The sequence below is a fragment of the Antrostomus carolinensis genome, unplaced genomic scaffold (assembly GCF_000700745.2).
Source record: "Antrostomus carolinensis isolate BGI_N321 unplaced genomic scaffold, ASM70074v2 Scaffold47606, whole genome shotgun sequence".
In the NCBI taxonomy this organism is placed as follows: domain Eukaryota; kingdom Metazoa; phylum Chordata; class Aves; order Caprimulgiformes; family Caprimulgidae; genus Antrostomus; species Antrostomus carolinensis.
In genome coordinates this window covers 2,112-11,805 of record NW_010324838.1, presented here as the reverse complement: position 1 = coordinate 11,805, position 9,694 = coordinate 2,112, and the positions used below count along the sequence as shown (strand labels likewise).

General features: G+C 45.1%; 1 protein-coding gene across 1 annotated transcript; it reads right to left on the bottom strand.

Moving 5' to 3' along the window:
• Window positions 1-901: 901 nt before the first annotated feature.
• Window positions 902-6,262, bottom strand: RBM18 (RNA binding motif protein 18). Its single transcript, XM_010171034.1, has 4 exons — window positions 6,116-6,262; window positions 4,734-4,820; window positions 2,890-2,975; window positions 902-1,534 (listed from the first exon to the last, which is right to left on the bottom strand). The coding sequence occupies exons 1-4, from the start codon at window positions 6,260-6,262 to the stop codon at window positions 1,375-1,377; spliced, it is 480 nt and encodes a 159-aa protein (XP_010169336.1). The 3' UTR covers window positions 902-1,374.
• Between the last annotated feature and the right edge of the window lie 3,432 nt (window positions 6,263-9,694).

Genomic DNA, 9,694 nt, shown 5'->3' with positions numbered 1-9,694 from the left:
GGAAGCCTGCTCTGTGTGGAGGTAGGTGCATCACTGTAGGGATACAAACCTTGCTTTGCTAAGCCAGAGAGCAACACCTGCCTCCAGAAACCAAGGGATGGTCAAAAATTATTGTTCTTTTACTTTAGACCACTGTTAACCAGCTCGGGGAAGCAACTTCAAGAGACCAACGAGGTAAAGATTCACCGTAGAAAGGATCAGAGAGAGCAGACACTGGTAAAATCAGACCAGCACCTCCTGGACCCCAGCACACACGTTCTCCAACATCCCCCTTGCACACGCAGTCAGAGTGCTGTGTACAAAGGAACAAAAAAAAGCTGCCAGACAATGTTTTTTCCTCAGGTTTCTATTTTGCCAAGAATGTCCAGGGAGAAGAACGTGCCACAGATCAGACAGTTTAAGCAAAATGCCATCCATCAAATTTGCCAATAAAGCACCTGGTGCGGGTAAATCCTCAGCACACAGCAGAACCATTTCACCACAAACACTGGTGCCACCTTACACCAGGAGGCAACTGACCACCTTTACCAGCCAGTGAAAGCCCAAAGTCGGACCAGTTGGTGGGCAAACGCCAAGGTCACGTGCTTGACAGACGTCTGGGAGGCTGCAGTGTTGCTGTCACACCTGGTTTATGAAGAGCTACCAGGGCAGGGGAGCAGTCACCGCAAACACTGGACGTGCCACTGCCCTGCTCTGAAGCTCACAGCCCAGCACAGGCCTCAGTGGTGTGTAAATACACAGAGACACACACCTACAGCCTAAACGACACTGAAAATACTTGTGCCTTGTCATGACTTAACGTTACCACATCATAAACTAATACCTGAAAAGTTTGCAAATCAAAATGCAAAATAAATTTGCTTTGGTGCATATCAAGTATTGCACGCACAGTTACGGGAAGTGTTGCAAAAAACCTATTTAAAATGAGTTTTATTGAGATGAGAAAAAGTTTTCCACGGTAACTACAGAATGTTAATCAAAACCAAGTGCTTCCCTTCCATTAAAAACACAAATCCAAATACTTTTTGTTCAAAAAGCCTTTAAAAAATAATCAGTTAAATGGAGTATTTTTGGATGTGCTTTCCTCCATACACTGGTTACCGTTTCTAATCTTGTTAATGAATGCACACTAACAAGAGGTTGTCTGTGTATTCATCAGAGGCTTTGAAGGGAACCTACTGTTCTGCACAGCAGCCCTGGCAGTAAGGAGTGTCCAGCAGCCCACCTCAGGTGTCACAAAACACTCTGCTCTGTAGAGCGGCAGAGTTGTGCTCAGGTGGCAGCGTCCTTCCCACTCTACAAAGTACAAAAAGCATTGGAGGACTCCAGGTATACAAAGCAGTGGTTTTTGCTACCATTATGGATTCCCAAGCATCATCTTCTAGATTTCCAGGCAGCTCTGGAATAAGGAGTAGTCCTTTTCTTATCCGGTGGTTTGAAGTAAGAATAAACAGGTGCTGCTGGGTATTCCGCATCTGGATTTTCTGCCATCATTTTCAGCTTGGCTTCAATGGCTTTTATTTTTGCACTGACACTGGAAAGAGGAAAAACAGAAGAGAAATTGAGCTTGATCTTAGCACAGAATCAGACTACAGCAACCCAAAGGTTTTGCTGACGTGCAAACACTTAAGTCACGCAAGGAGGGGCCAGGCAGCCCCCAGTGCTGCCTTCACAAGCAGCATGAAGTTGGGAGGCAGGAATCTACTGCATAAAGCCCAGGCTATTTCAGTTCAATCCTCAGCACGGATTTGCTTCTCCAACATGTATCACAGCACCACAAACTAACGGTCCTTGCACCTACTCAGCACTTTCCTGAGGACGCTGAGCGAGAGGAGTACACAACAAGGCTTCCTCCTTCATGTAAAATGATGTCACTGCCAGAAGCCTGAGCATGTGCAGCAGAGCGCAGCTCAGACCAGGCTGCTGGAAACAGCAGAGAAATGAAAGCCAGACTTCCTCCCAGCTACAAGATCGTTGGGGATGGGAAAACCCCAGACTCTAATTAGGTCAGGAAGAAACATTATTTCAGCATTAGAAGGGTTTATCCCAAAGGGAGAAGCTATCCTAGGTTACACCCCAAATTCCTAGGACTTTTGTCATTCCCTGTCCTCCGTTGGGTATGGACTGAGGAACGTTCCCTTCTCTGCTGTGGCTTCTTGCAGCATCCATCCTCACTAACACAACTCCTTTATTCCACTGATGTAGCTAATGATCTGCATGACTCAAGTTGCTCTGCTCATTACTTGCTAGTGTTTTACTTCTGAATTCCAAGCTCATTTTATCTGTAGGCAAATTCATTATCCCTGGTCCTAGGTCCTTATAGAGTTCCACTGTCAGAACACAGGAAAATCACTTACCCTTTCAACCAAACTGTGAATTAGCAAAGGAAAACTACATGCTTTAGGTAGCAGAGGAGGTGGAGAATTTAACCACATCCCACAGAGAAGATCTGCCAGCATTAGGGCTGGTGAAAAATAAGTTTTATGAAAGTACTACCTGTGATTTTGTTTTAATCTCTTGCCACTATAATAGCAATTCTTGTTCATAAGCATTTTGCTTTATCAAATTTGTACAGTACAAAACCTCTCACTGAAATTCAGATGAAGAAGTGCAAAGCACATTCCAGCCAAAGGACCTGCAATGTTACAGATTCCCAACCCGTCATCCCTCTTCCTTCCTACTGCCCTAGGAGCTTCACACATCAGAAAATGAACTTCAAGTCTGAAGCATCCCACATCAAGTGAGTTACTCAGCCCTTCTAAAAACAGCTTTTCTGCCATGTTATATTTTTAGCACAAAGGTAATGCCAACAACTCCAGATCTTATCGAAAAAGTTAGTTTCCTGCCACTCCCACAGTTTGGCCACCTCTCATCCACCCCATCTCCTACCTTAGGTTAGACTGAGGTGGCTCCGTGCTGGACGATGGCTCCAGACTGATTGGAAGGATCTTCTCATTTTTATTGTGATCATATCTCTGCAAATAAGAGAGCAAGGATTGAAGTCACAAACAAAGAAACATTTGCCCACAGATACACTCTGAAGTTGTATTAATATCACCTGAAATTTTGTAAAGCTTTGGCTAGGAATGATTTTGTGGCCAAACACTGCCACAAATCCCAACCATAGTATTTGTTTAGTACCAACATGGAACACAGAGTGTCTGCACTATGTATCCTCAAACCTTAACCTGACTCATCATTTCTTGTTCCCCTCTACATAAGGCAGGAAGCAAAGATGGTACATTTTAAGGTAACTACTGTATTGCTATGCTCTTCACATGGACATTGTGCAGAGTCAGGAGGGAACCCAAGTGTGCACTGCACAGAATCATGCAGTGCTGGGAGAAAAGGGAAAAAAAAGGACAGGAAAAAGAAAAAGAGCAGTGAGGAACCACCTCTTTTCTGTAGAAAGTAGCTTGTACATCTGTCATCTCTGTGGGCAACGGGCCTCCTGAACTATTCGCAGTGTTCTGCTTCCTTATTTCGCTTGGCACCAAGTCAGGTTTGTTTTTCAGCAGAGCTGCTCAAACTGACAGTATCTGGGTAAACCTTGGCCACTCATCTTAAAACTACTTAGCATGGTGTTGGTATTGTCTAAAATAAACACTTGTTATAAGAAGCCAAAGTTTTGGGTTGTTAAATCTTTCCATTCACAGATGAGAACATGCCATGCAAACTGAACTGATTATTTCTGCATGTTCTTCACCGTAGCCTGGACAGCCAAGTACTGAGCTGCCCCGCTGAATTCCCAGCTGAGCAGACGCTCACTCCTCTGGCTGAAACTCCTTTTATGGCCTGATCATTCTTCAGGCATCCGGAAGCACGTGGCACTCGAGTAGCTACAGAGCTCAAGAAAATGGAGACTGGATTTCCACAAGCTTGGATATGCTGACAGGAGCCTCAGTAATTAAAACAACATGGTCTCTTTTAACAAAGATACCTGCTTTGGTTTTTTAGCATCCAGGCACTAGTATATTTGATAAGAAAAAGGGTAGAAAGCTGCTTATAGGACAACCAACACGTGCTAAAAACAAACTACCCAAAGGAATAGCTTCCCTCTGCTTCCCTCCAAATCCATTTATCTGCAAAGAAAGTTATTCAAAATAAATTGCTTTATCAAGTACCAGATAGTAAATAACTGCAGGAGAAACCAGACAAGAATTTAAAAAAATATTAAAACCAAAGGATGTTCCAGAAGGTACTGCCTAAGTTAATGTTAAAAACTTGATGGCTTATGCAACAGAACAAGCATTAAAAGGATATTTAGCTTAGATGTGAAATGTTGTTTTAGAGTCAGAAGTAATTAGCACTGCTGCCACAGAAGTGCTTTCAGAAGTGGAACAAAGTAACAAAACACTTGGTAATCAGGAATTTCCATGCATCTCCTACCCAAAAAAGCAAAAAAAAAAAGGGAAGGATTCAAACTTCCAGCCAGTCACCCACTAGGTTTTGGAAAAGTTAAAGCGTGGGCACGTATAGAAGTAACCTGGGCACATCACTGCTTAGAAATTCCCTTACAAAGAACATGAGGTTAAATGGCCCATTCTTACAGAGCACCCAGCCCAGTTTGGGTAGCAGGGGAAGGGGCAGGTTGTTAACACCGTTCCTCTAAGAGTCATTTCCTAGAACGGGCTGAAATTCTGACCAGGCTGACAGCTCTCCTAAGAATTGTTCCTTAAAGTTTTTTGATTTTGCAAATGAAAAGCAGGTGTTGTTTACAGCAAGCAGCTTACCTTGACTTGTGCGTGTGCCCACCGCACCACCAGTTTCTTGGAAAGGGCCAGCTTCCCATTGAGACACTGGATCGCCTTTTCTGCTTCCTGCACAGGATGCACAGGAAGGGAGTTCAATAAACAAACCAAGGCTTTAGTCAAAACCGACTCAGATGTAAAGAGCCTTTCTTCTTTGTAAATCAGTCTTCTGGAAGTACAGCTAACTGACAGCAAAGAAAGTTTATCCCATTGTATCCCAATCCAGGAATATCTTTGGAAGATGCCAACATCCATCTGAGTAACTAGACTTTTATAAACCTATAAGGCTAAATCTTTCACTTGTTTTGGGGGAGGAAATGGGGGAAAAGATCAAGAGTTTGAAAATACCAAATGCAGAGGCCACTGGAACAGCATTCTGAGCGAGGCTTACGTTACAGAATTTCTCTAGAAAATACTGTGTCTCATTACAGCAATGACACGTGTCTCATTAACACCTGTCTGTGCTTATTCCAGATCCTGCTCACGTGCACCGGGGGAATTATCCACTCAGTCCTGATCTAGGCTCAGCACTGGGCTCTCAGCTTCAGGACACTGCTATAAAATGTGATTCACAGCAGTTGCAAACTTATGTTGCAATGCTGTCCCACCTTGCCATGAATAATGATTCCATCACAGCTTCTAGAGCTAAGGCACCGTGTCAGGGCTCTTCTGACACCTCTACCAGCAACTGCACAGCAAAAAGATGAGGGGAAACAATAACAAGCAATCTCCAAACACCTGGTTCACCGTAACTTTTGAAGAATTCTAGCAGAATTGTGACAAAATATCTATAGCTCTGATGCTACAGGGGAGCACGACTTGAAATTTTGATTTATAACAAGAGCTAAAGCCCCAAATGGAGAGTCAGGGGCAGCTCACTCCAGGATGCTGCAGATTTGTCATGTCACACATCTGGCAGCATCACACAAGTTGACGTCTGTGTGTTCATGAAGCCAAAGGAAAACTAGGAGGACTTCAGAGCAGTTCTGGATTGCCGGTGGTCTGTCAGGCTCTGTGTGGATCACAGCATCTTCAAGGTACAACTCCACAAGCTCATTACAAATGTAGACCAAAGAATTAATTGGTCCTTTCCAAATAGCATTAGAAAGCAGGATTCAGGAAAAAAAAAAACACAACAACAAAAAAACAGCACAGGAGAAAGGAAATCACTATTGCTGCTTCAAGGAGCAGCCACCAAGTGTCTGTCACCAAGTGGGGCTGTTAAAGTCAGTGGGTTTGTGTAGATAAGGTATTTAACTCATCCCTTCCTGTTTTAACTTTACATTGACACACACACACAAATAAAAAAAGATGGGGAAAGAAGCTAGTCATTTAAATCAGAATCGCAGATTGAAGCAACTTACCTGTTTGGTTTCAAAGTTGACAAAACAGTAACCCCTTGGCTGCCCCTCCAGAGCACCAGACTTGTGAAAGAGAAAGTCAAACTGCTTTACTTTGCCAAACTTCTGAAGGAGTTTGAGAAGGTGATATCTGAAAGGGAGAGAAGACATTTATGAAACCTTTCACCACTCTGAAAACGAGGAGATACAGAGGAACTTCCTGACTCACACACGTATCACAGTCAGTCACACCAGCAGCTGTGCTGTATGTGTTGTGTACGCCCTGTACAGCAACACTTCAGCATCCACAGCTCTGAGCTGTATTACCAGCAACTGCTCTAAAACCCCAGGGCACAACGCTTCCTTCCCAGCGGTGCCAGCTGAAGGGCCTGCAGAAGATCCATTCACAGTTGGCTTTTGGATAATTCTGCAATGGTTTGCTAGGAATCTAGGAGGGCTTTGCCTCCTGCTGCTCTAAATCACACCTACTTTCAAGCATAAACATTATGTCCTCCACTTCCCCAGCCCTGATGTCACCTCCTGAAGCTCCATTCCCTCTATTCCCTCTCCCTGCAGAAGCAGTCCCAGCCCACAGCACCCTGTGTCCCTCATGGTCCCTGCTATTCTTGTTGCCCTCCCTCTCCCTGTAAAAGCACTGCTACTCCCGTCCCCTCCCTGTGCTGAGCAGGGGACAAGGACATGGCCAGGTCACACAGAAACAGCCCATCTCCCACTCACCTGGCAGGGCTGGGGAAGCAGGAAGACAGAAAAATGAGAACCAACTGCAACCAGGAACTGACAGCAGACCAGGCAAAAAAAAGGCACCAGACAGACCTCAGCATCATCCAGGGCAAATCTGCCAGTGCTTCTGGCTCTGACAGCTCCTCAGTGACATGCATATGGAAGTCAGACACTCATTGAGCCAATTATCCTCCTGCCATCCAGTGGCAAGTGTGCCATCTTCAATAAAACCAGGGAAAGCCAGAGCAAATCTGCCTGCTTAGTGTCTAGTGCACTGAGTAACTCATTTGTTGTACAAGCCACATCTAATTCTGAAAGTTCTTTTCTGGTTCCCTGGATCAAAGTGTTTAACAACATTAGCTGACCTATAAGGAAAAGGACACCTGTTACTATTTCACTGCCTGACCCTTTCCTTAGAGTTTAAGAACCGTCTAAGGGTTTAATAAGGGTGCCAGAGTCAGGACTTGTCTTCTCCTGATCAGCTGCACAGTATTTGTTAGCAAGCTGTGTACTTGAAGCCCAGTTTTCAGCCTGCAAGGTAACACTCAGTGCTTGGAAAGCCTACCAGGACAACCCTGAAAGCCCCACCAGGACAACCCAACGTGCACATGGATCACCAGGCACTGGGTGAAACCTTGCATGTCCGAACATGAATGACCAGCAGTGCCCCAAGATGGTCAAATGCATCAGGCAACTTCAGGGACAGTCCAAATGGGAAGGGTAGACAACATTTTTCCTAATAAAGCCTGATAGGATGTTTGAAAAGGGCCATAGCCCTTTGTTAAGCTTCAGGAGCCAGGCAAGAAAGTTCCAGGAACGTGAGTCATCTCACAGGATGGGTCACAGTGGACATGCAGGATATGCACTTTTAAAGAGGTGAAGGTGCAGCAAGTGTTCAGATGAGCAATGCAGAAGGGCCAAGTTATCTCCCAGGGGAATAAACACATTGTGATTGACTACAGAAGGCTTCCTACATCCTTCGGAATACAGACTAAGCACTGTGGTCTTCCAAGAGGGCTACAGTCTTTGCTGGGAAAGCAAGAGAGACAGCAAAGCAAGAGCAGGAAAAAAAAAGGAGCTGGTTACACAGTAGTCAAGTTTTCCCACTGCACCTCCAAGCTGTCACAGATGGACAAGTGAAAAACACTAACTTTGGAGACAGGTGACGTACATAAAACCCCACGTGCTGAACTTTCAGAGCCTCCACGAGATGTAAGCACACCTCAGGTTTGTTTCTGTAAAAACACTGCTACAAAAAGCACTTCCAGTTCCAGAAAATAAAGTCCTCAGCACTAGAATGCTGTTCCCCTTCTGGCACTTACAGAGGTGGTGGAAGGACAACGATTCTCCTTGTGTTCTGCTCACCAACAACAAAACCCCTGCAGCTGTCCTACTAAAAGGAATACTTTGTGGTGTGTTTTTTTTTTTCCTGAGAACCTCTGCATTCAAATAATACTTTATTAGCAGCAAAGTGGTAGCTGTTCTATTAAAACAAGTTTCATTAAGAGTCTAGAAGCAACCTCCGTAGCCTGTTTTATTTCTAATCTTTAGATCACAGATGGTGCAAAGGCTATTTTCCAATCACACATGCAATTGTTACAACTGCAGGTCCTGTTCTCTCCATGGAACAGCTCAGAACTGAAGTCTTGTATAATTAAAAGTTTCAGGCTGTGATTAGGATTTGTTAATATAGTGAGGGCAGTAACTTGAGGAGTAGTTCTCCAAGACAAGAGGACTTTAGTATTGAAGGAAGATCTGTCATGGAAAAACCAAAGCCTTAAAAATGAAAAGAGAGAGAGAGAGAGAGAGAACACATGAAAAGCTCTCCTATGGCAATGCCTTGGGTTACCCAGAGCTCAGCCGCTGTTCGCACAGCCGCGGCCCCACCGCGCTGTCCAGATCACCGCAGCCAACCTCAATTTCCACTTCCTGTCATCTGATGTGAATGTGAGACAAACCAGCAGCTCCCCCGTTTCCTTTTCCTCCACTCTTCCTCCTGGCACCCCGAGCGCTATTCAAACCCAGGCACAGCTTCCTCCCAACAATGCTGTCCCAAGGATACCGCAGAGGTACCGGGCCACATGCAAAACCTATTATTGAGAAGAATTTTGCCCCACTGGGATTCAGGAGGAGTCTGTAATAACAACTTATGCACACACTGTTTTCTAGGTGAGACTCATCAAGATGGGATCGTAGACAAGCAGCAGAACGGCCGAGGAATTTCAACACCCGCTATTTCATACCTGTGGAAAATCAACAGTCATTCAAAGATCTACTGGAAACTGGATAATATGAATGCGTAATTGTAGAGCTGGAAATGAAACTTCTGCCTGACCACAATGTTGAAAAGTCTCAAAAGGCTTTACAAACAGGAATGGGCAGAGGAGGCAGCTCCACTCCACTTGCCACACAGGAGATGTAACTGGAGTTCGGGTTTTCCCCGCAGGATGGGAGCGCCAAGAGGTGACGTGCGCAAGCGGCTGTGCCACAGCACATCTCCCACCCCACTGTGCAGCTGGGGGACAAACCCTGTGCCAGGCAATGCTCGTGGTGAGGCTGAGGGGACCCCACAGCTTCCTTGCTCAATGATACCAAACCCAGAACTGATCATTTGCTGCCCTCCTCGTGCAGCACCATAGCAGGGATCATCCAGCTTCAGAAGTGCCTGGAGATGATGTCCCACATCATGAACAGCTGTGTGGTCCTACAGTGGCAGCTCACCTCCTTCCAGCTGCTAAGAATACACTCAGCAGACTCCTAATACCATCTTCTTCCACAGGCAGAACAATCCTCTAGGGATACTGGATAAAACCAGCTGAGCAAACATTACTGGTGAGGAGGAATGCCCACCAGCAGACCCAT